We start from the raw sequence: 27,492 nt of genomic DNA on the forward strand, positions 1-27,492 counted from the left end.
CCCTAAATTTTATCAGCATATCGATTGCGCAACCAGGGGTGGAAAGACCCTGGATCATTGTTACTCTAACTTCCGCGACGCATATAAGGCCCTGCCCCGCCCCCTTTCGGAAAAGCTGACCACGACTCCATTTTGTTGATCCCTGCCTACAGACAGAAACTAAAAACAAGAAGCTCCCACGCTGAGGTCTGTCCAACGCTGGTCCGACCAAGCTGACTCCACACTCCAAGACTGCTTCCATCACGTGGACTGGGAGATGTTTCGTATTGTCAGACAACAACATTGACGAATACGCTGATACGGTGTGCGAGTTCATTAGAACGTGCGTTGAAGATGTCGTTCCCATAGCAACGATTAAAACATTCCTAACCAGAAACCGTGGATTGATGGCAGCATTCGTGTGAAACTGAAGGCACGAACCACTGCTTTTAATCAGGGCAAGGTGTCTGGTAACATGACTGAATACAAACAGTGCAGCTATTCCTTCCGCAAGGCTATCAAACAAGCTAAGCGCCAGTACAGAGACAAAGTAGAATCTCAATTCAACGGCTCAGACACAAGAGGTATGTGGCAGGGTCTACAGTCAATCACGGACTACAGGAAGAAACCCAGCCCAGTCACGGACCAGGATGTCTTGCTCCCAGGCAGACTAAATAACTTTTTGCCCGCTTTGAGGACAATACAGTGCCACTGACACGGCCTGCAACGGAAACATGCGGTCTCTCCTTCACTGCAGCCGAAGTGAGTAAGACATTTAAACGTGTTAACCCTCGCAAGGCTGCAGGCCCAGACGCCATCCCCAGCCGCGCCCTCAGAGCATGCGCAGACCAGCTGGCCGGTGTGTTTACGGACATATTCAATCAATCCCTATACCAGTCTGCTGTTCCCACATGCTTCAAGAGGGCCACCATTGTTCCTGTTCCCAAGAAAGCTAAGGTAACTGAGCTAAACGACTACCGCCCGTAGCACTCACATCCGTCATCATGAAGTGCTTTGAGAGACTAGTCAAGGACCATATCACCTCCACCCTACCTGACACCCTTGACCCACTCCAATTTGCTTACCGCCCAAATAGGTCCACAGACGATGCAATCTCAACCACACTGCACACTGCCCTAACCCATCTGGACAAGAGGAATACCTATGTGAGAATGCTGTTCATCGACTACAGCTCGGCATTCAACACCATAGTACCCTCCAAGCTCGTCATCAAGCTCGAGACCCTGGGTCTCGACCCCGCCCTGTGCAACTGGGTACTGGACTTCCTGACGGGCTGCCCCCAGGTGGTGAGGGTAGGCAACAACATCTCCTCCCCGCTGATCCTCAACACTGGGGCCCCACAAGGGTGAGTTCTGAGCCCTCTCCTGTACTCCCTGTTCACCCACGACTGCGTGGCCATGCACGCCTCCAACTCAATCATCAAGTTTGCGGACGACACAACAGTGGTAGGCTTGATTACCAACAACGACGAGACGGCCTACAGGGAGGAGGTGAGGGCCCTCGGAGTGTGGTGTCAGGAAAATAACCTCACACTCAACGTCAACAAAACTAAGGAGATGATTGTGGACTTCAGGAAACAGCAGAGGGAACACCCCCATCCACATCGATGGAACAGTAGTGGAGAGGGTAGCAAGTTTTAAGTTCCTCGGCATACACATCACAGACAAACTGAATTGGTCCACTCACACAGACAGCATCGTGAGGAAGGCGCAGCAGCGCCTCTTCAACCTCAGGAGGCTGAAGAAATTTGGCTTGTCACCAAAAGCACTCACAAACTTCTACAGATGCACAATCGAGAGCATCCTGGCGGGCTGTATCACCGCCTGGTATGGCAACTGCACCGCCCTCAACCGTAAGGCTCTCCAGAGGGTAGTGAGGTCTGCACAACGCATCACCGGGGCAAACTACCTGCCCTCCAGGACACCTACACCACCCGATGCTACAGGAAGGCCATAAAGATCATCAAGGACATCAACCACCCGAGCCACTGCCTGTTCACCCCGCTGCCATCCAGAAGGCGAGGTCAGTACAGGTGCATCAAAGCTGGGACCGAGAGACTGAAAAACAGCTTCTATCTCAAGGCCATCAGACTGTTAAACAGCCACCACTAACATTGAGTGGCTACTGCCAACACACTGTCAATGACACTGACTCTACTCCAGCCACTTTAATCATGGGAATTGATGGGAAATGATGTAAATATATCACTAGCCACTTTAAACAATGCTACCTTATATAATGTTACTTACCCTACATTGTTCATCTCATATGCATACGTTGATACTGTACTCTATATCATCAACTGCATCCTTATGTAATACATGTATCACTAGCCACTTTAACTATGCCACTTGGTTTACATACTTATCTCATATGTATATACTGTACTCGATATCATCTACTGTATCTTGCCTATGCTGCTCTGTACCATCACTCATTCATATATCCTTATGTACATATTCTTTATCCCCTTACACTGTGTATGACAGTAGTTTTTTTTGGAATTGTTAGTTAGATTACTTGCTTTTATTACTGCATTGTCGGAACTAGAAGCACAAGCATTTCGCTACACTCGCATTAACATCTGCTAACCATGTGTATGTGACAAATAAAATTTGATTTGATTTACTATAACCAGTCACTACCACTACTATAACCAGACACTACCACTACTATAACCAGTCACTACCACTACTATAACAATAACCAGTCACTACCACAACTATAACCAGTCACTACCACTAGTTTAACCAGTCACTACTACTACTATAACTGTAACCAGTCACTACCACTACTATAACTATAACCAGTCACTACCACTACTATAACTATAACCAGACACTACCACTACTATAAATATAACCAGTCACTACCACTACTATAACCAGTCACTACCACTACTATAAATATAACCAGTCACTACCACTACTATAACCAGTAACTACCACTACTATAAATATAACCAGTCACTACCACCACTATAACTATAACCATTCACTACCACTACTATACCTATAACCAGTCACTACCACTACTATACCTATAACCAGTCACTACCACTACTATAACCAGTCACTACCACCACTATAACTATAACCAGTCACTACCACTACTATAACCAGTCACTACCACTACTATAACCAGTCACTACCACTACTATAACTATAACCAGACACTACCACTACTATAACTATAACCAGACACTACCACTACTATAACCAGTCACTACCACTACTATAACTATAACCAGTCACTACCACTACTATTACTATAACCAGACACTACCACTACTATAACCAGTCACTACCACTACTATAACTATAACCAGTCACTACCACTACTATAACTATAACCAGACACTACCACTACTATAACCAGTCACTACCACTACTATAACTATAACCAGTCACTACCACTACTATAACCAGTCAGTACTATAACTATAACCAGACACTACCACTACCATTACTATAACCAGTCACTACCACTACTATAACTATAACCAGTCACTACCACTACTATAACCAGACACTACCACCACTACTATAACCAGTCACTACTACTACTATAACTATAACCAGTCACTACCACTACTATAACCAGTCACTACCACTACTATAACTATAACCAGTCACTACCACTACTATAACTATAACCAGACACTACCACTACTATAACTATAACCAGTCACTACCACTACCATTACTATAACCAGTCACTACCACTACCATTACTATAACCAGTCACTACCACTACTATAACCAGTCACTACCACTACTATAACCAGTCACTACCACTACTATAACCAGTCACTACCACTACTATAACCAGTCACTACCACTACTATAACCAGTCACTACCACTACTATAACCAGTCACAACCACTACTATAACCAGTCATTACCACTACTATAACTATAACTAGCCACTACCACTACTATAACCAGAAACTACCACTACTATAACTATAACCAGTCACTACCATTACTATAACTATAACCAGTCACTACCATTACTATAACCAGTCACTACCACTACTATAACCAGTCACTACCACTACTATAACTATAACCAGTCACTACCACTACTATAACTATAACCAGTCACTACCACTACTATAACCAGTCACTACCACTACTATAACTATAACCAGTCACTACCACTACTATAACTATAACCAGTCACTACTATAACTATAACCAGACACTACCACTACCATTACTATAACCAGTCACTACCACTACTATAACCAGACACTACCACTACTATAACTATAACCAGTCACTACTATAACTATAACCAGACACTACCACTACCATTACTATAACCAGTCACTACCACTACTATTACTATAACCAGTCACTACCACTACTATAACCAGACACTACCACTACTATAACCAGTCACTACTACTACTATAACTATAACCAGTCACTACCACTACTATAACCAGTCACTACCACCACTATAACTATAACCAGTCACTACCACTACTATAACCAGACACTACCACCACTACTATAACCAGTCACTACCACTACTATAACCAGACACTACCACCACTACTATAACTATAACCAGTCACTACCACTACTATAACCAGTCACTACCACTACTATAACCAGTCACTACCACTACTATAACCAGTCACTACCACTACTATAACCAGTCACTACCACTATAACTATACTATAACTATAACCAGTCACTACCACTACTATAACTATAACCAGTCACTACCACTACTATAACCAGTCACTACCATTACTATAACTATAACCAGACACTACCACTACTATAACCAGTCATTACCACTACTATAACTATAACCAGTCACTACCACAACTATAACCAGTCACTACCACTACTATAACCAGACACTACCACTACTATAACCAGACACTACCACTACTATAACCAGTCACTACCACTACTATAACTATAACCAGTCACTACCACTACTATAACTCTAACCAGTCACTACCACTACTATAACTATAACCAGACACTACCACTACTATAACCAGACACTACCACTACTATAACCAGTCACTACTACTGTAGTCACTACCACTACTTTAACCATTACTACTGCAGACACTACTACTACTATAACTTATTTCACAACTGTCATGACTGTACTGTCAGGAGTCGAATGGGTCAGATCATCTTGGCTATGGTTGATAGTAACCAGACTTCTCTCACCCACAGAAGTGGGTAGGAGGGAACTGGGACGGTTTGACAGCTCACACCGTGTCGTAAATTAATGGAGAAGAGATGCAGAGAGATCTCCCTTTCCAAAATCCACCAAAGAATGTTCTTTGTTAACATACCTTTTCCTGCTGAATCTCTGACATGTTCAAAAAAAATACAGGGACAATATTTCTAACATAGGAATGTGTGGAATGGTCAGTGATGATCTATAGAACACTAATTAGTTGTTATTTTGTGATGTCATTAAAAAGGTTATAAAGGAAATACTGCAACTTGAAAAGTATTTACACTACAGGTATGAAGTCTCCATGAATAGTAATCAGATGAATTGCAAAGTCCCTCTTTGCCATGCAAATGAACTGAATCCCCCAAAAACATTTCCACTGCATTTCAGCCCTGCCACAAAAGGACCAGCTGACATCATGTCAGTGATTCTCTCGTTAACACAGGTGTGAGTGTTGACGAGGACAAGGCTGGAGATCACTCTGTCATGCTGATTGAGTTTGAATAACAGACTGGAAGCTTCAAAAGGAGGGTGGTGCTTGGAATCATTGTTCTTCCTCTGTCAACCATGGTTACCTTACCTGCCAGTAAGATTGCACCTAAATCAACCACTTATCAGATGATCAAGAACTTCAAGGAGAGCGGTTCAATTGTTGTGAAGAAGGCTTCAGGGTGCCCAAGAAAGTCCAGCAAGAGCCAGTACCGTCTCCTACGGTTGATTCAGCTGCGGGATCGGGGCACCACCAGTACAGAGCTTGCTCAGGAATGGCAGCAGGCAGGTGTGAGTGCATCTGCACGCACAGTGAGGCGAAGACTTTTGGAGGATGGCCTGGTGTCAAGAAGGCCAACAAAGAAGCCACTTCTCTCCAGGAAAACATCAGGGACAGACTGATACTCTGCAAAAGGTACAGGGATTGGACTGCTGAGGACTGGGGTAAAGTCATTTTCTCTGATGAATCCCCTTTCCAATTGTTTGGGGCATCCGATAAAAAGCTTATCCGGAGAAGACAAGGTGAGCGCTACCATCAGTCCTGTGTCATGCCAACAGTAAAGCATCCTGAGACCATTCATGTGTGGGGTTGCTTCTCAGCCAAGGGAGTGGACTCACTCACAATTTTGCTTAAGAACACAGCCAGGAATAAAGAATGGTACCAACACATCCTCCGAGAGCAACTTCTCCCAACCATCCAGGAGCAGTTTGGTGACAAACAATGCCTTTTCCAGCAAGATGAAGCACCTTCCCATAAGGCAAAAGTGATTACTAAGTTGCTCAGGGAACAAAACATTGATATTTGGGGTCCATGGCCAGGAAACTCCCCAGACCTTAATCCCATTGAGAACTTGTGGTCAGTCCTCAAGAGGTGGGTGGACAAACAAAACCCCACGAATTCTGACAAACTCCAAACATTGATTATGCAAGAATGGGCTGCCATCAGTCAGGATGTGGCCCAGATGTTAATTGATAGCATGCTAGGGCGGATTGCAGAGGTCTTGAAAAAGAAGGGTCAATACCACAAATATTGACTCTTTGCATCAACTTCATGTAATTGTCAATAAAAGCCTTTGACACTTATGAAATGCTTGTAATTATACTTCAGTATTCCATAGTAACATATGACAAAAATATCTAAAGACACTGAAGCTGCAAACTCTGTGGAAATTAATTTTTGTGTCATTCTCAAAACATTGTCACGACTGTACATAGCTCATCTGTAAATAGTATGGGGATGAGGTAGTTGGATGGGCTGTTATTTTATTTATTTTGCTCCAGTTGTAAATGAGAACTTGTTCTCAACTGTCCAACCTGGTTAAATAAAGGTGAAAAAATAATAATTTAAAACTCAGGCAAGCAGAACCTCGAGACTTCCTTAATATTAGAGATCAGTTCTTGTTAGAGACACACCCCCCTCCCCTGAGCTGCCCCAACACCACCGTTCTGTCCTGCCGATCTATAAAAAAAAACAGCTAGATATATATTTACATTAGATTTCGTCAGATCACTTTGATAGGACAGTCTCAAACAGAGTTCATACAGTTTATTCTCCAGTGATTGCACGTTTGCCAATAGAATGGAGGGTAAAGGCGATTTATCCATTCTCCGAAGTAGTCTCTTCAGGTATCCCGCATGCCGGCCTCTATAGCACCATCCGTCTCTTCCTCCTTCGAGTGTCGGGATGTGGGCCTGGTCCGAAATAGTCGATATGTCTTTCACCTCTGACTTATTGAAGTAGAAGTTCTCATCCAAATCTAGGTTAGGCCGTTCTGATGTACTATAAGGAAATTAGTTAATTGAAATGAATTCATTAGGCGCTTAACTATGGATTTGTCATGACAGGGTAGGGCCCACCCACTGGGGAACCAGGCCCAGCCGATCAGAAGGAGTTTTTCGCCACAAAAGGGCTTTATTACAGAAAGAAACAGTCCTCAGTTTCATCAGATGTCCGTGTGGCTGGTGTCAGACTATCTCACAGGTGAAGAAGCCCGGATGCGGAGGTCCTGGGTTGGCATGGATACATGTGGTCTGCAGTTGTGAGGCCGGTTGAACGTACTGCCAGATTCTCAAAAATGACGGAGGCGGCTTATGGTAGAGAAAATAAAAATGTAATTCTCTAGCAACAGCTCTGGTGGACATTCTTGCAGTCAGCATGCCAACGTTTTCTGGCAGATCTGCTTTAAACAAATCCTTTTTCTCACTGTGATGAGATGCTGTGACGGCAACGTTTTCACACATTTTCATTCATTTTCTGAATCAAATTTATTTAGTTCTGGGATGAAACCCTTCACTTTAATCAAATCCTTTCCACGCTGTGAAATTGGATGCGGTGATGGCCTACCAATGATGTATAGGTATATACCAATTAGTGCTGGAATGGAAAGAAAAGCTGCATTGTAAATAAACAACTTGGAAAGCTTAACGAAGCCTTCATAATGCCCATAGATACTTCACGTTATTTACAACAATTTCACACGTGTGAGATCCTGAAGCCTACGTCCTGAGGCCTACGTCCTAAAGCCTACGTTGTTATTTAAGGAGGAAATGCTAATTAAACATGTTTTGCACAACTGACTAAAGTTAAGGAAACATTCAATTAAAAGATGAGGGGACATGAACATAAGGTGTTATGCAACCAGGCCCTGACCTCAGGCCTGTCCTGAAGCCACCGTTCAAAGCAGTCCTGAGGCCTCGTCTGAAAGCCTGTTGTTATTTAAGGAGGAAATGCTAATTAAACATGTTTTGCACAACTGACTAAAGTTAAGGAAACATTCAATTAAAAGATGAGGGGACATGAACATAAGGTGTTATGCAACCAGGCCCTGACACTCAGCCTGTACTGTCCCACCGTTCAGTAGCAGAGTGTCGTCTGACTAGCCTGTACTGTCCCACCGTTCAGTAGCAGAGTGTCGTCTGACTAGCCTGTACTGTCCCACCGTTCAGTAGCAGAGTGTCGTCTGACTAGCCTGTACTGTCCCACCGTTCAGTAGCAGAGTGTCGTCTGACTAGCCTGTACTGTCCCACCGTTCAGTAGCAGAGTGTCGTCTGACTAGCCTGTACTATTCCCTACATAGTGCACTACATGGCACCCTATTCCCTATATAGTTCACTACATGGCACCCTATTCCCTATATAGTGCACTACATGGCACCCTATTCCCTATATAGTGCACTACATGGCACCCTATTCCCTATATAGTGCACTACATGGCACCCTATTCCCTATATAGTGCACTACATGGCACCCTATTCCCTATATAGTGCACTACATGGCACCCTATTCCCTATATAGTGCACTACATAGCACCCTACATAGTTCACTACATGGCACCCTATTCCCTATACAGTGCACTACATGGCACCCTATTCCCTATATAGTGCACTACATGGCACCCTACTCCCTATATAGTGCACTACATGGCACCCTACTCCCTATATAGTTCACTACATAGCACCCTACTCCCTATACAGTGCACTACATGGCACCCTATTCCCTATATAGTGCACTACATAGCACCCTACTCCCTATATAGTTCACTAAATGGCACCCTATTCCCTATATAGTGCACTACATGGCACCCTATTCCCTATATAGTGCACTACATGGCACCCTATTCCCTATATAGTGCACTACATGGCACCCTATTCCCTATATAGTGCACTACATGGCACCCTATTCCCTATATAGTCACTACATAGCACCCTATTCCCTATACAGTTCACTAAATGGCACCCTATTCCCTATATAGTGCACTACATGGCACCCTATTCCCTATATAGTGCACTACATGGCACCCTATTCCCTATACAGTGCACTACATGGCACCCTATTCCCTATATAGTTCACTACATGGCACCCTATTCCCTATATAGTTCACTACATGGCACCCTATTCCCTATATAGTGCACTACATGGCACCCTATTCCCTATATAGTTCACTAAATGGCACCCTATCCCTATATAGTTCACTAAATGGCACCCTATTCCCTATATAGTGCACTACATGGCACCCTATTCCCTATATAGTGCACTACATGGCACCCTATTCCCTATACAGTGCACTACATGGCACCCTATTCCCTATATAGTGCACTACATGGCACCCTACTCCCTATATAGTGCACTACATGGCAGCCTACTCCTTATTATAGTGTGCTAGTGCATGCAGGATATACAGTAGGGTCCATTTGGAACATCCCTGTAGGTCTGACTTGGACCTATTGTCTCCCAGAGTGCCTCAGACAGACACCTTATCCACCATTAATACCACAACATCTATAAAGATGATCACACTAACTGAGGAGCTAAGGCCCAAATGAAGAGGTCTGTGCTGCTTCTCACCACCCAGGCTATATAACCACACACGTATCCATTTATTTCATCCACTTCCAGATTGTACCAGTAGACGAGGCTGTAACACGGTAGACGAGGCTGTTGCAGGCTGTGGTATAGTCTGCCCTCTGCTGGTCAGAAGTGTATTAACAATCAGAAAAACAGTCAGAAACATCCTCCAGACAAAATGTGTTTTATTGACATGCTATACAGATGGAACATTTGGGAAACGACTTGACAGAAGCTTTGACAAGCAGTTACTATGAAGCCAGACAGGAGCACAGAGTCAGAAGAACCCTAGAACCACTAGAGTTCTCTTACAGAACCCACCCTATGGTTCAGAACCATTAGCGTTCTATTATAGAACCCACCCTATGATTCAGAACCATTAGAGTTCTATTATAGAACCCACCCTATGGTTCAGAACCATTAGAGTTCTATTATAGAACCCATTCTGTTTTCAGCCCTCTCCGTCTCAGTGAAGGACCGTTTATTTGTGGTCAGTCTTAGTAAAATATATACATAATATATAATATATGTATTAATATGTTCTTCATGTAGTTACCCCCTTCAAACCTTCATTTGAAAGAAATGTAGACCGCATCCCAAATGTGCACTATGGCCAGGGTGCCATTTGAGAAGCGATGGTAGTAATGCCTACGTGCTTTTAAAAGATCATAGAACAGAAAGGTCAATCAAGTCCCAACCGTGTCATGACTGCCCCACCCGTTGCCCAGATAGGACAGCAAGCCGGCCATGGAACATCAAGTCACAGACGACCTAAGATCATTCCATATCTACGTTTTATGGTTCTGTGACAATTCAGAGGGTTCTAACAGAACATGGAACCATTAGTGCTAAGCTATCAGTTCAGAGGGTTCTAACAGAACATGGAACCATTGGTGCTAAGCTAGGAGAACCGAGCGCTGAAGAGTAGTAGAATATGGGAATTCGTTTACTATGTGCAGACTGTGTTTACGATCTTAGGGAATTTGTTTACTATGTGCAGACTGTGTTTACGGTCTTAGGGAATTAGTTTACTATGTGCAGACTGTGTTTACGGTCTTTGGAATTTGTTTACTATGTGCAGACTTCACGGTCTTTGAGATCAGCTACATTTGCAGTCAGACTTCACAGCATTACTGATTTATACATCTCCTTACATATCAAATAACTACGTATTCAAGTTATATTCAACTATTATTTGATCAAGATGATTGATTCTGTGCCTCGCCTTGCTTTAACTAATCCCCTGAAACACTATTGACATGTTGGGAATGCATGTCATTACTTTACTGTGTGTTTCCCATAGAATTCAATGGAACATCTTTGAATGTATCTCTCTATGGTGTAGACTCTCTGACAGTCTCTGAAAGGCCCTCTCTCTCTCTGTGAAATGATAAGGCAAAAGAAAGTCATAAATAGCAGCAGCATCAACTTCATTTAATAAACCCTTGATAGTGATCATAAGACGATTAAAATCTATCGGATAAGGTTCTTTTAGAATTCATAGAAATGCCAGGGGTCAACGATTGAACAGTATTGAATATTGAACTATCTGTTGGCTGTGTGGCCGAAACAACAACCACCCCCCCTTCCTTCACTACAGAGTCATCTAGAGGAGGAGATGTCTGTTACAGGGGGTAACCCCCCCTTCCTTCACTACAGAGTCATCTAGAGGAGGAGGAGATGTCTGTTACAGGGGGGAACCCCCCTTCCATCACTACAGAGTCATCTAGAGGAGGAGGAGATGTCTGTTACAGGGGGGAACCCCCCTTCCTTCACTACAGAGTCATCTAGAGGAGGAGATGTCTGTTACAGGGGGGAACCCCCTTTCCTTCACTACAGAGTCATCTAGAGGAGGAGATGTCTGTTACAGGGGGGAACCCCCCCTTCCTTCACTACAGAGTCATCTAGAGGAGGAGGAGATGTCTGTTACAGGGGGAACCCCCTTCCATCACTACAGAGTCATCTAGAGGAGGAGGAGATGTCTGTTACAGGGGGGACCACCCCTTCCTTCACTACAGAGTCATCTAGAGGAGGAGGAGATGTCTGTTAGGAGGAGATGTCTGTTACAGGGGGAACCTCCCCTTCCTTCACTACAGAGTCATCTAGAGGAGGAGGAGATGTCTGTTACAGGGGGAACCCCCCTTCCTTCACTACAGAGTCATCTAGAGGAGGAGGAGATGTCTGTTACAGGGGGGAACCACCCCTTCCTTCACTACAGAGTCATCTAGAGGAGGAGGAGATGTCTGTTACAGGGGGTAACCTCCCCTTCCTTCACTACAGAGTCATCTAGAGGAGGAGGAGATGTCTGTTACAGGGGGTAACCCCCCTTCCTTCACTACAGAGTCATCTAGAGGAGGAGGAGATGTCTGTTACAGGGGGTAACCCCCCTTCCATCACTACAGAGTCATCTAGAGGAGGAGGAGATGTCTGTTACAGGGGGTAACCCCCCCTTCCTTCACTACAGAGTCATCTAGAGGAGGAGGAGATGTCTGTTACAGGGGGTAACCCCCCCTTCCTTCACTACAGAGTCATCTAGAGGAGGAGGAGATGTCTGTTATCAGGAGGGGAATGTCCCCCTTCCATCACTACAGAGTCATCTAGAGGAGGAGGAGATGTCTGTTACAGGGGTAACCCCCTTCCTTCACTACAGAGTCATCTAGAGGAGGAGGAGATGTCTGTTACAGGGGGTAACCCCCTTCCTTCACTACAGAGTCATCTAGAGGAGGAGGAGATGTCTGTTACAGGGGGTAACCCCCCCTTCCTTCACTACAGAGTCATCTAGAGGAGGAGGAGATGTCTGTTACAGGGGGTAACCCCCCCTTCCTTCACTACAGAGTCATCTAGAGGAGGAGGAGATGTCTGTTACAGGGGGTAACCCCCCTTCCTGCTGACTGGCTGAAGGGGACGTCAACAACGTGCAGCTTTGAGAGAGGAGCCAATCAAATCACTGACACGATGTGAATTGGCGGGATCTTTGGGTTGGGAGGTTAATCAATCACTCAATCTGATCGTCATAGAAAAAATAGCAAAAACAGAAAGGAAATGTTTTTAAGCTCTACAGAAGAAATGCAAGAGTGAGAAAAATCCCATTTCATCTTTACAGTAATAAGAATCAAACTAAAACATGAATCAGTAGTGTACACTATTCTTTACAGTAATAAGAATCAAACTAAAACATGAATCAGTAGTGTACACTATTCTTTACAGTAATAAGAATCAAACTAAAACATGAATCAGTAGTGTACACTATTCTTTACCTCCCCTTCCACCCCTGCAGAAACCTCTAGGTTTATTATCCCCTCCCACCCCTGTAGAAACCTCTAGGTTTACCTCCTCACCTTCCACCCCTGCAGAAACCTCTAGGTTTACCTCCTCACCTTCCACCCCTGTAGAAACCTCTAGGTTTACCTCCCACCCCTGTAGAAACCTAGGTTTCTCCCAGGTTTAGGTTTATCCCCTTCCACCCCTGCAGAAACCTCTAGGTTTACCTCCTCACCTCCCACCCCTGTAGAAACCTCTAGGTTTACCTCCTCACCTTCCACCCCTGTAGAAACCTCTAGGTTTACCTCCTCACCTTGTAGAAACCTCTAGGTTTACCTCCTCACCTTCCACCCCTGCAGAAACCTCTAGGTTTACCTCCTCACCTTCCACCCCTGTAGAAACCTCTAGGTTTACCTCCCACCCCTGTAGAAACCTCTAGGTTTACCTCCCACCCCTGTAGAAACCTCTAGGTTTACCTCCTCACCTTCCACCCCTGCAGAAACCTCTAGGTTTACCTCCTCACCTCCCACCCCTGTAGAAACCTCTAGGTTTACCTCCTCACCTTCCACCCCTGTAGAAACCTCTAGGTTTACCTCCTCACCTCCCACCCCTGTAGAAACCCATCCCCTTCCACCCCTGTAGAAACCTCTAGGTTTACCTCCTCACCTTCCACCCCTGTAGAAACCTCTAGGTTTACCTCCTCACCTCCCACCCCTGTAGAAACCTCTAGGTTTACCTCCTCACCTTCCATAGAAACCCTAGGTTTACCTCCTCACCTTCCACCCCTGTAGAAACCTCTAGGTTTATTATCCCCCTCCACCCCTGTAGAAACCTCTAGGTTTTTATCCCCTTCCACCCCTGTAGAAACCTCTAGGTTTACCTCCTCACCTTCCACCCCTGTAGAAACCTCTAGGTTTACCTCCTCACCTCCCACCCCTGTAGAAACCTCTAGGTTTATTATCCCCTTCCACCCCTGTAGAAACCTCTAGGTTGAGTTGGGAAAAGATTCTCTCCAGGCCAGAAGATGCTGTGAGAAGTCTTGAGAAGGAGGTTCTGGTAACATGGGGAGAAACCTGGACACCAGGAGGCCCTGTCCATGGCTCCACCTCTCCTTCATCTCTCACCATCTCCTGTTTTCCAGCCATCAGACATCTGTGAGCCAAGGAGAAGAGTCACTATTAAACTGACGTTTTAGAATCTAATTCCATTAGAAAGTGGAGATGGAAATAGTGAAGAGTAAATTGTTTATTGCAATGTGAAAATGATATACAAGCTGAAGAGAGGAATATGATGTCTATTGACCTGCTGTGTGTTGTGTTGGAGGGTCATCTACTCCTTCACGCAGCGGCTTTACGATCCCGTTCTCCTGGAACGCAGTGGCAGGTACATGCTGCTCCTCACCAGGAGGAAGTCTGGAGTCAGCAGGGAGAACTATCACCTCCTCAAACAACCCGTTCTCCCTGACACAGAGAGACACACAGAGAGAGAGACAGACACACAAAGAGAGAGAGACAGACACACAAAGAGAGAGAGACAGACACACACAGAGAGAGACACACACACACACACAGAGAGACACACACACACACAGAGAGACACACACACACACAGAGAGACACACACACACACAGAGAGACACACACACACACACAGAGAGACACACACACACACAGAGAGACACACAGAGAGACAGACACACAGAGAGACACACAGAGAGACAGACACAGAGAGAGACAGACACACACAGAGACAGACACACAGAGAGACAGACACACACAGAGAGACAGACACACACACAGAGAGACAGACACACACAGAGAGACAGACACACACAGAGAGACAGACACACACAGAGAGACAGACACACACAGAGAGACAGACACACACAGAGAGACAGACACACACAGAGAGACAGACACACACAGAGAGACAGACACACACAGAGAGACAGACACACAGAGAGACAGACACACACAGAGAGACAGACACACAGAGAGACAGACACACAGAGAGACAGACACACAGAGAGACAGACACACACAGAGAGACAGACACACACAGAGAGACAGACACACACAGAGAGACAGACACACACAGAGAGACAGAGAGACACACAGAGACACACAGAGAGACACACAGAGAGACAGAGAGACACACAGAGAGACAGAGACAGAGAGACACACAGAGAGACAGACACACAGAGACAGAGAGACAGACACAGAGAGACAGACACAGAGAGACAGACACAGAGAGACAGACACAGACACACAGAGACAGAGAGACAGACACACAGACACAGAGAGACAGACACAGAGAGAGAGAAAGGAATATCCTTTATTAGATGTTCTAGTTGCAGTGTATTATTAGTAGTAGTGTGTCCTACCTCTCGTCAGCAGGTGGCAGCAGTGCTGTGCTGGGGTCAGTGTTAGGGTTGGAGGCTCCGTTGCGGTCGCTGTGCTCGGCCCCTGACAGGCTCACTGAGGGGTCCGGAGAATCACAGTTTGACGCTGGAGAAAAACACATGCAACCAAGCACAAAAATACAGAGATACTCATTATAAAAAGAACAGTGAATATGGGACTGAACCTATACTATGGTATTATAAGAATTGACCACTGAGACGACAGATATGTAAGGAGTTACCTGATTCGTCTATGTTCTTTTGAAGAGTGGCTTTCTAGAGAGAGGAGAGAGTGGGATCATTTGAATCCTGGTAAAACACATACCCTATCCAGTTATATAGCAATAGTGGTTCCTACCTTCTCCACTTGATCTGAGCGACGCGTCCTCTTCATGATCTCCTCCAGCCGCTGGGAGATGATAGAGGTAGGAGAGAAATGACACTCAACACACCATAATGAACAGCTTTTGGTAGAATCGTAAACACAGGGTAGCTACATTTGGAGGTAAACACAGGGTAGCTACATTTGGAAGTAAACACAGGGTAGCTACATTTGGAAGTAAACACAGGGTAGCTACATTTGGAAGTAAACACAGGGTAGCTACATTTGGAAGTAAACACAGGGTAGCTACATTTGGAAGTAAACACAGGGTAGCTACATTTGGAAGTAAACACAGGGTAGCTACATTTGGAAGTAAACACAGGGTAGCTACATTTGGAAGTAAACACAGGGTAGCTACATTTGGAAGTAAACACAGGGTAGCTACATTTGGAAGTAAACACAGGGTAGCTACATTTGGAAGTAAACACAGGGTAGCTACATTGCTCATATTATCAGGTCGCTGTGCTATTTTAGCATTAAGCATTCTGATGTAGCCTGATGTAGCATCGTGGCTAGGCTGTAGACGGCTGAAGCATGGGGATAATCCATCACATTCTGATGTAGCCTGATGTAGCCTGATGTAGCATCGTGGCTAGGCTGTAGACGGCTGAAGCATGGGGATAATCCATCACATTCTGATGTAGCCTGATGTAGCATCGTGGCTAGGCTGTAGACGGCTGAAGCATGGGGATAATCCATCACATTCTCATGTAGCCTGATGTAGCATCGTGACTAGGCTGTAGACGGCTGAAGCATGGGGATAATCCATCGGCATTTATTTAGGCTACTAATCATTAGCTAGATCACAAATTCTTGTCACAATATCAGACTTCGATACCAATACCAGCTCAGTATAATAATACTGAGTACCGTAACAATACCACACAGAGAGAGAGAAAAATGCCCGAAAGTCAAATATACAGAAGTGTTACTGTATAAAACATGGTGGTCTGTCCTCCATGTGGAGAGCTACTGGGTCTGATGTGTACAGTCTGATGTGAACAGTCTGATGTGAACAGTCTGATGTGTACAGTCTGATGTGTACAGTCTGATGTGTACAGTCTGAACAACAGTCTGATGTGAGTGTTTGAACAGTCTGATGTGAACAGTCTGATGTGTACAGTCTGATGTGTACAGTCTGAACAACAGTCTGATGTGAACAGTCTGATGTGTACAGTCTGATGTGTACAGTCTGATGTGTACAGTCTGATGTGTACAGTCTGATGTGTACAGTCTGATGTGAACAGTCTGAACAACAGTCTGATGTGTACAGTCTGATGTGTACAGTCTGATGTGTACAGTCTGATGTGAACAGTCTGAACAACAGTCTGATGTGTACAGTCTGAACAACAGTCTGATGTGAGTGTTTGAACAACAGTCTGATGTGTACAGTCTGATGTGAGTGTTTGAACAACAGTCTGATGTGTACAGTCTGAACAACAGTCTGATGTGAGTGTCTGAACAACAGTCTGATGTGAGTGTTTGAACAGTCTGATGTGAACAGTCTGAACAACAGTCTGATGTGAACAGTCTGATGTGAGTGTTTGAACAACAGTCTGATGTGAAAAGTCTGATGTGTACAGTCTGGTGTGTACAGTCTGATGTGAACAGTCTGATGTGTACAGTCTGATGTGAACAGTCTGATGTGAACAGTCTGATGTGTACAGTCTGATGTGTACAGTCTGATGTGTACAGTCTGAACACCCAGTAGCGCTCCAGGAAGGGGAATATTAGATGTTGTAGCCTATTTCATGACCCTGCAACCAGAACATGGTATAAACCAGTGTCCTCCTTCAGTGTCAGTGTCCTCCTTCAGTGTCAGTGTCCACCTTCAGTGTCCTCCTTCAGTGTCCTCCTTCAGTGTCAGTGTCCTCCTTCAGTATTACATATCTGTACTTTTGTCTGCATGGGAGGCATGTGTCCATTGTTCCTATAAAAATATCTCTCCGGTTATCACAAAGACAGGTTTTAAACGGTGCCAAATATATTTCTTAAATCACAATATTGATCGATCAAAAGAAGCGATTAACAGACAGAGTAAACATGGTTTAAAACGCACCCATGAGTGTCGGCCATTCGTGGATATGAGTGAGTGTCGGCCATTCGTGGATATGAGTGCGTGTCGGCCATTCGTGGATATGAGTGAGTGTCGGCCATTCGTGGATATGAGTGCGTGTCGGCCATTCGTGGATATGAGTGCGTGTCGGCCATTCGTGGATATGAGTGCGTGTCGGCCATTCGTGGATATGAGTGCGTGTCGGCCATTCGTGGATATGAGTGCGTGTCGGCCATTCGTGGATATGAGTGCGTGTCGGCCATTCGTGGATATGAGTGCGTGTCGGCCATTCGTGGATATGAGTGCGTGTCGGCCATCCTTCGTGGATATGAGTGCGTGTCGGCCATTCGTGGATATGAGTGCGTGTCGGCCATTCGTGGATATGAGTGCGTGTCGGCCATTCGTGGATATGAGTGCGTGTCGGCCATTCGTGGATATGAGTGCGTGTCGGCCATTCGTGGATATGAGTGCGTGTCGGCCATTCGTGGATATGAGTGCGTGTCGGCCATTCGTGGATATGAGTGCGTGTCGGCCATTCGTGGATATGAGTGCGTGTCGGCCATTCGTGGATATGAGTGCGTGTCGGCCATTCGTGGATATGAGTGAGTGTCGGCCATTCGTGGATATGAGTGAGTGTCGGCCATTCGTGGATATGAGTGAGTGTCGGCCATTCGTGGATATGAGTGAGTGTCGGCCATTCGTGGATATGAGTGAGTGTCGGCCATTCGTGGATATGAGTGAGTGTCGGCCATTCGTGGATATGAGTGCGTGTCGGCCATTCGTGGATATGAGTGAGTGTCGGCCATTCGTGGATATGAGTGCGTGTCGGCCATTCGTGGATATGAGTGCGTGTCGGCCATTCGTGGATATGAGTGCGTGTCGGCCATTCGTGGATATGAGTGCGTGTCGGCCATTCGTGGATATGAGTGCGTGTCGGCCATTCGTGGATATGAGTGAGTGTCGGCCATTCGTGGATATGAGTGAGTGTCGGCCATTCGTGGATATGACTGAGTGTCGGCCATTCGTGGATATGAGTGAGTGTCGGCCATTCGTGGATATGAGTGCGTGTCGGCCATTCGTGGATATGAGTGCGTGTCGGATATTCGCGAGAACTGCTGGAAGTTTTTTTATTAGAACATGACATTAATTCATGCAAATAATAGCTGGCTAAATAGTTAACTATTGAGCTAACTAGCCAAGCTACAAGCTGTTTTGAATTGGCTATGTAGTCTATCATCTCTAAAGCATAGATACCGTAGCTCTATCATCTCTAAAGCATAGATACCGTAGCTCTATCATCTCTAAAGCATAGATACCGTAGCTCTACCATCTCTAAAGCATAGATACCGTAGCTCTACCATCTCTAAAGCATAGATACCGTAGCTCTACCATCTCTAAAGCATAGATACCGTAGCTCTATCATCTCTAAAGCATAGATACCGTAGCTCTACCATCTCTAAAGCATAGATACCGTAGCTCTACCCTCTCTAAAGCATAGATACCATAGCTGTAGCATTTTGAAAGTGTGCCTCGGTAGGAGTATCATTTGACGTTTTAGTTGTCGCCATGGTGACAACAACTTAGCAGCGGCACAATATAACGGAAACACCAAACACCATCTCCGGTTTTAGTTGTCGCCATGGAAACACCATCTCCGGTCGCATTCTGTTAAGACGGGAAACCTTGTAACATGTTACCTTCTTCCTCTCCAACCTTTCAGCCTCTTCTTTCTGAAAATGTTTCTCTCTCTCCTTCCTCAGTCTGTCTGCATCCTCCCTCTGACGGCATTCCTCCTCCTCTCTCTGAGAACACACACAGAGAGAGACAGAGAAATATGGGAGTATGAGTAAAGATCATAACGTCGACCCCTCTACAGGCAGGGCGACCCCTCTACAGGCAGGGCGACCCCTCTACAGGCAGGGCGACCCCTCTACAGGCCGGGCGAGCTCTACAGACAGGATGACCCCTCTACAGACAGGCGACCCCTCTACAGACAGGACGACCCCTCTACAGACAGGACGACCCCTCTACAGACAGGACGACCCCTCTACAGACAGGCGACCCCTCTACAGACAGGCCCAGACCCCTCTACAGGCCGGGCGACCCCTCTACAGACAGGCAGAGTGTGAGAGAGAGAGTCTGACCTGTTTCTGCTGTCGCTCTGCCTCCTCTCTCTCCTGCTGGGCTCTCTCCTCCTCCTCCTCCTCCCTCCTCCTCTCCTCCTCCTCCTCTCTCCTCTGTCTCTCCTCAGCCTTACTACACCTGGATACACACAGAGTAAGTACACACACACAGTACACACACAGTACACAGAACACACACAGAACACACAGTTGTACCTCTCTGCCTCCTCCTGTATCCCTCTCCTCTCCTCCCCTCTCTCCCTCTGTTCCCGGGCTTGTCTGCGTTTCTCTGCCAGGACCCGTGTGGCCTCCTCTGGGTCTGTGGTGCCTGCAGTAGACTTATGGGCTGGGGAACTGCCCACACTCTCTATACACACACACACACACACACACACACACACACACACACACACGTGATGTGGAATATCCAGAAAAGCTGCTCAGCATCCAACCAGCTGCAGTAACAGACCAGCCCAGCTGCAGTAACAGACCAGCTGCAGTAACAGACCAGCTGCAGTAACAGACCAGCTGCAGTAACAGCCCAGCTGCAGTAACGTAACAGACCAGCCCAGCTGCAGTAACGTAACAGACCAGCCCAGCTGCAGTAACGTAACAGACCAGCCCAGCTGCAGTAACGTAACAGACCAGCTGCAGTAACGTAACAGACCAGACCAGCTGCAGTACCAGACCAGACCAGCTGCAGTACCAGAAAAGACCAGCTGCAGTACCAGACCAGACCAGCTGCAGTACCAGACCAGACCAGCTGCAGTACCAGACCAGACCAGCTGCAGTACCAGACCAGACCAGCTGCAGTAACGTAACAGACCAGCTGCAGTAACGTAACAGACCAGCTGCAGTAACAGACCAGACCAGCTGCACTAACAGCCCAGCTGCAGTAACGTAACAGCCCAGCTGCAGTAACAGACCAGACCAGCTGCAGTACCAGACCAGACCAGCTGCAGTACCAGACCAGACCAGCTGCAGTACCAGACCAGACCAGCTGCAGTACCAGACCAGACCAGCTGCAGTACCAGAAAAGACCAGCTGCAGTACCAGACCAGACCAGCTGCAGTACCAGACCAGACCAGCTGCAGTACCAGACCAGACCAGCTGCAGTACCAGACCAGACCAGCTGCAGTAACGTAACAGACCAGCTGCAGTAACGTAACAGACCAGCTGCAGTAACAGACCAGACCAGCTGCACTAACAGCCCAGCTGCAGTAACGTAACAGCCCAGCTGCAGTAACAGACCAGCCCAGCTGCAGTAACAGACCAGCCCAGCTGCAGTAACAGACCAGCCCAGCTGCAGTAACAGACCAGCCCAGCTGCAGTAACAGACCAGCCCAGCTGCAGTAACAGACCAGCCCAGCTGCAGTAACAGACCAGCCCAGCTGCAGTAACAGACCAGCCCAGCTGCAGTAACAGACCAGCCCAGCTGCAGTAACAGACCAGCTGCAGTAACAGACCAGCTGCAGTAACAGACCAGACCAGCTGCAGTAACAGACCAGCTGCAGTAACAGACCAGCTGCAGTAACAGCCCAGCTGCACTAACAGACCAGCTGCAGTAACGTAACAACAGACCAGCTGCAGTAACGTAACAGACCAGCTGCACTAACAGACCAGCTGCACTAACATAACAGACCAGCTGCACTAACGTAACAGACCAGCTGCAGTAACAGAACAGACCAGCTGCAGTAACGTAACAGACCAGCTGCAGTAACGTAACAGACCAGCTGCAGTAACGTAACAGACCAGCTGCAGTAACGTAACAGACCAGCTGCAGTAACGTAACAGACCAGCTGCACTAACAGACCAGCTGCACAAACAGACCAGCCCAGCTGCAGTAACAGACCAGACCAGCTGCACTAACAGACCAGACCAGCTGCACTAACAGACCAGACCAGCTGCACTAACAGACCAGACCAGCTGCACTAACAGACCAGACCAGCTGCACTAACAGACCAGACCAGCTGCACTAACAGACCAGACCAGCTGCACTAACAGACCAGACCAGCTGCACTAACAGACCAGACCAGCTGCACTAACAGACCAGACCAGCTGCACTAACAGACCAGACCAGCTGCACGAACAGACCAGACCAGCTGCACAGAACAGACCAGACCAGCTGCACTAACAGACCAGACCAGCTGCACGAACAGCACCAGACCAGCTGCACTAACAGACCAGACCAGCTGCACTAACAGACCAGACCAGCTGCACAAACAGACCAGACCAGCTGCACTAACAGACCAGACCAGCTGCACTAACAGACCAGACCAGCTGCACTAACAGACCAGACCAGCTGCACTAACAGACCAGACCAGCTGCACTAACAGACCAGCTGCACTAACAGACCAGCTGCACTAACAGACCAGACCAGCTGCAGTAACGTAACAGACCAGCTGCAGTAACGTAACAGACCAGCTGCACTAACAGACCAGCTGCACTAACAGACCAGACCAGCTGCACTAACAGACCAGACCAGCTGCACTAACAGACCAGACCAGCTGCACTAACAGACCAGACCAGCTGCACTAACAGACCAGACCAGCTGCACTAACAGACCAGACCAGCTGCACTAACAGACCAGACCAGCTGCACTAACAGACCAGACCAGCTGCACTAACAGACCAGACCAGCTGCACTAACAGACCAGACCAGCTGCACTAACAGACCAGACCAGCTGCACTAACAGACCAGACCAGCTGCACTAACAGACCAGACCAGCTGCAGTAACAGAACAGAACGCTAGCTGTCGTGTGTGTGTGTGTGTCCGTGGCCTCCACTCACCGCTGACTGCTGACAGTGTGTCCTTCGTGTCTGTGCTGGGGCAGGCTTTGGGATGGCCCAGGCTCTGGGGGCGGGGCTGGGAGGGGGTCACAGCCCCCTGGTCTCCCTCAGGTCCTCCTGCCTGTAGTCCAATCAGAGACAGGCTCTCTGGCACTGTCCTACTGGGCCTGAGGTTCCCCAAGTCCTCTCCACTGGGAGACCGTAGCTGCTTGGGGGTGGAGGGGCGAGGGGACAGCTTCTGGGGGGGTCTGGAGGGAGGAAGGGACAGCTTCTGGGGGGGTCTGGAGGGAGAAAGGGGATAGAGTATTTGGCTACTCTGAAATGGCACCCTATTCCCTATACAGAGCACTACTTTTATTTATATTTAACCTTCATTTAACTAAGTCTGTAAATAACAATGTGTTCTTAACCATGACGGCCAAGGAATAGTGGGTTAACTGCCTTGTTCAGGGGCAGAATGACAGATTTTTACCTTGTCAGTTCAGTTATTCGATCTAGCAACCTTATGGTTACTGGCCCAAAGCTCTAACCACTAGGCTACCTGCCGGCCCAACGCTCTAACCACTAGGCTACCTGCCGGCCCAACGCTCTAACCACTAGGCTACCTGCCGGCCCAAAGCTCTAACCACTAGGCTACCTGCCGGCCCAACCAGAGCCTTTAACCAGAGCCTTTAACCAGAGCCTTTAACCAGAGCCTTTAACCAGAGCCTTTAACCAGAGCCTTTAACCAGAGCCTTTAACCAGAGCCCTTTAACCAGAGCCTTTTAACCAGAGCCTTTTAACCAGAGCCTTTTAACCAGAGCCTTTAACCAGAGCTTTTAACCAGAGCCTTTAACCAGAGCTTTTAACCAGAGCCTTTTAACCAGAGCCTTTTAACCAGAGCCTTTTAACCAGAGCCTTTTAACCAGAGCCTTTTAACCAGAGCCTTTTAACCAGAGCCTTTTAACCAGAGCCTTTTAACCAGAGCCTTTTAACCAGAGCCTTTTAACCAGAGCCTTTTAACCAGAGCCTTTAACCAGAGTCTTTAACCAGAGCCTTTTAACCAGAGCCTTTTAACCAGAGCCTTTTAACCAGAGCCTTTTAACCAGAGCCTTTTAACCAGAGCCTTTTAACCAGAGCCTTTTAACCAGAGCCTTTTAACCAGAGCCTTTTAACCAGAGTCTTTAACCAGAGTCTTTAACCAGAGTCTTAGAGCAATGTTAGTGGGTCAGAACCTAACAGTTACTAACACTAGATGAGGTAGTTCAGGAGACCATAGAATGACATACAAGTCATAGTATAGAAAGAGGACAACTCTAGGATCTCTATGAGCTGCTATTCCACCAACCTGACAGGTGAGGGCGTTGTCACTCTAGTCTGCTGTTTCCCTGGTGACCGGAACCTCTTGGCAGTAGGTGTGGTCAGAGGAAGAGTGGTCAGAGGCAGGGAGAGATTGCTCCAAGACTTCCTGACAAAGTCCTTATGTTTATCCTTAAACACACACACACACACACACACACACACAGATGGATGAATCGATCATCAATTAATGTGGAACTGCCTCCTCTTCCTCTGACATCACATGACTGAAGGGGGTCCAAACTGACTGAGGGTAGCGTATTGATGCTAACATGGGACAGTGTGGTGGTCCAAACTGACTGAGGGTAGCGTATTGATGCTAACATGGGACAGTGTGGGGTCCTGAGAGTAGCGTATTGATGCTAACATGGGACAGTGGGGGTCCTGACGGTAGCGTATTGATGCTAACATGGGAAAAACTGTGATCGTTTTACATTAAAATGCCCCCCTCTTACATGCTGACCACACCGCTGATTTGCAAAATGAACGTGCACATACATGTAATTTCATCCCTGGGCCCACACTGCTCAAGCACGTTTGCACAACCAGAACTTGGTTCTATTTGTGAACCTTGACGTGCTGCAAGTCCGGCCTCTCCCGTCTCCTCATTGACTGGACTGGGCCTTTAAAAGCTGCACTGTCACTTTTTGGGCGACCTGACCAAATTCACATAGAACTATGGGTTATAGATCTGTCGATCTCAATGAAAGCAAGTCTAAGAAGTGGTATATCTGCTCTATGTACGTTATTTCTATGCTTCACATTCTTAAGATTTGTTTTTGCGTCTTTTACTTTGAGGTTTGGAACATCAGCTTTGAAAAACACATTTCTCAGAGGATTAGATGGTTAAATTATACATTATACTTGCTTGTTTTGTCATATAAACTGAAATGAGGTATTAGAATGTTTGCAACCAGGAAACGGTGGAGGGATTTCTGCATAGTTCAGCTTTAATAATGTCATAACCAATGACAGACAGACACAGATGGGTGCAGAGCCCACAGACAGACAGACACAGATGGGTGCAGAGCCCACAGACAGACAGACACAGATGGGTGCAGAGCCCACAGACAGACAGACAGACGGGTGCAGAGCCCAAAGACAGACAGACAGACAGACACACAGACAGACAGACAGGTGCAGAGCCCAAAGACAGACAGACAGACAGACACACAGACAGACAGATGGGTGCAGAGCCCACAGACAAACAGACAGACGGGTGCAGAGCCCACAGACAAACAGACAGACGGGTGCAGAGCCCACAGACAAACAAAGAGATGGGTGCAGAGCCCACAGACAAACAGACAGACGGGTGCAGAGCCCACAGACAAACAGACAGACGGGTGCAGAGCCCACAGACAAACAGACAGACGGGTGCAGAGCCCACAGACAAACAGACAGACGGGTGCAGAGCCCACAGACAAACAGACAGACGGGTGCAGAGCCCACAGAGACAGACAGACGGGTGCAGAGCCCACAGACAGACAGATGGGTGCAGAGCCCACAGACAGACAGATGGGTGCAGAGCCCAGACAGACAGATGGGTGCAGAGCCCACAGACAGACAGATGGGTGCAGAGCCCACAGACAGACAGATGGGTGCAGAGCCCACAGACAGACAGATGGGTGCAGAGCCCACAGACAGACAGACAGACAGAGATGGGTGCAGAGCCCACAGACAGACAGACAGACAGACAGACAGACGGGTGCAGAGCCCACAGACAGACACAGACAGACAGACGGGTGCAGAGCCCACAGACAGACAGGCAGACGGGTGCAGAGCCCACAGACAGACAGGCAGACGGGTGCAGAGCCCACAGACAGACAGGCAGACGGGTGCAGAGCCCACAGACAGACAGACAGATGGGTGCAGAGCCCACAGACAGATGGGTGCAGAGCCCACAGACAAACAGACAGATGGGTGCAGAGCCCACAGACAGACAGACGGGTGCAGAGCCCACAGACAGACAGACGGGTGCAGAGCCGACAGACAGACAGACAGATGGGTGCAGAGCCCACAGACAGACAGATGGGTGCAGAGCCCACAGACAGACAGATGGGTGCAGAGCCCACAGACAGACAGACAGAGATGGGTGCAGAGCCCACAGACAGACAGACAGACAGATGGGTGCAGAGCCCACAGACAGACAGAGACAGACGGGTGCAGAGCCCACAGACAGACAGACAGACGGGTGCAGAGCCCACAGACAGACAGACAGACAGGTGCAGAGCCCAAAGACAGACAGGCAGACGGGTGCAGAGCCCACAGACAGACAGGCAGACAGTTGCAGAGCCCAGTCAGACAGGCAGATGGGTGCAGAGCCCACAGACAGACAGACAGACGGGTGCAGAGCCCACAGACAGACAGACAGGTGCAGAGCCCACAGACAGATGGGTGCAGAGCCCACAGACAGATGGGTGCAGAGCCCACAGACAGACAGACGGGTGCAGAGCCCACAGACAGGCAGACGGGTGCAGAGCCCACAGACAGGCAGACGGGTGCAGAGCCGACAGACAGACAGACAGACAGATGGGTGCAGAGCCCACAGACAGACAGATGGGTGCAGAGCCCACAGACAGACAGATGGGTGCAGAGCCCACAGACAGACAGATGGGTGCAGAGCCCACAGACAGACAGATGGGTGCAGAGCCCACAGACAGACAGACAGAGATGGGTGCAGAGCCCACAGACAGACAGACAGACAGACAGACAGACGGGTGCAGAGCCCACAGACAGACAGACAGATGGGTGCAGAGCCCACAGACAGACAGATGGGTGCAGAGCCCACAGACAGACAGAGACAGATGGGTGCAGAGCCCACAGACAGACAGACACAGATGGGTGCAGAGCCCACAGACAGACAGACAGACGGGTGCAGAGCCCACAGACAGACAGACAGACGGGTGCAGAGCCCAAAGACAGACAGACAGATGGGTGCAGAGCCCACAGACAGACAGACGGGTGCAGAGCCCACAGACAAACAGACAGATGGGTGCAGAGCCCACAGACAAACAAAGAGATGGGTGCAGAGCCCACAGACAAACAAAGAGATGGGTGCAGAGCCCACAGACAAACAGACAGACGGGTGCA

The 27,492-nt window shown here is 47.5% G+C and overlaps 1 protein-coding gene and 1 long non-coding RNA gene across 8 annotated transcripts in view; both read right to left on the reverse strand.

Moving 5' to 3' along the window:
- Positions 1 to 10,219: 10,219 nt before the first annotated feature.
- On the reverse strand, positions 10,220 to 12,100 carry LOC121846458. The gene is made up of 2 exons (XR_006083318.1): positions 12,053 to 12,100; positions 10,220 to 11,874 (listed from the first exon to the last, which is right to left on the reverse strand). It is a non-coding gene; the product is annotated as an uncharacterized LOC121846458 (long non-coding RNA).
- A 744-nt stretch (positions 12,101 to 12,844) lies between these two features.
- map7b (microtubule-associated protein 7b) overlaps positions 12,845 to 27,492 on the reverse strand; it is a 58,075-nt gene continuing 43,427 nt past the window's right edge. For 4 of the 7 annotated variants that reach the window (XM_042321318.1, XM_042321323.1, XM_042321322.1 and 1 more), the window contains 12 exons: positions 24,392 to 24,534; positions 23,065 to 23,345; positions 20,491 to 20,641; positions 20,296 to 20,413; positions 19,849 to 19,953; positions 16,072 to 16,122; positions 15,956 to 15,989; positions 15,696 to 15,819; positions 14,615 to 14,772; positions 14,240 to 14,464; positions 13,540 to 13,905; positions 12,845 to 13,459 (listed from right to left, as the gene is read on the reverse strand). In XM_042321318.1, coding sequence (XP_042177252.1) covers positions 14,457 to 14,464; positions 14,615 to 14,772; positions 15,696 to 15,819; positions 15,956 to 15,989; positions 16,072 to 16,122; positions 19,849 to 19,953; positions 20,296 to 20,413; positions 20,491 to 20,641; positions 23,065 to 23,345; positions 24,392 to 24,534 — 1,173 coding nt within the window. In that variant the 3' untranslated portion in view covers positions 12,845 to 13,459; positions 13,540 to 13,905; positions 14,240 to 14,456. Of the gene's footprint in view, positions 13,460 to 13,539; positions 13,906 to 13,937; positions 14,057 to 14,200; positions 14,465 to 14,614; positions 14,773 to 15,695; positions 15,820 to 15,955; positions 15,990 to 16,071; positions 16,123 to 19,848; positions 19,954 to 20,295; positions 20,414 to 20,490; positions 20,642 to 23,064; positions 23,346 to 24,391; positions 24,535 to 27,492 lie in introns of those variants that run through there. The other 3 variants (XM_042321319.1, XM_042321321.1, XM_042321320.1) reach the window with 3 other exon arrangements.

The sequence above is a fragment of the Oncorhynchus tshawytscha genome, linkage group LG05, assembly GCF_018296145.1.
Source record: "Oncorhynchus tshawytscha isolate Ot180627B linkage group LG05, Otsh_v2.0, whole genome shotgun sequence".
Taxonomy (NCBI): Eukaryota; Metazoa; Chordata; class Actinopteri; order Salmoniformes; family Salmonidae; genus Oncorhynchus; species Oncorhynchus tshawytscha.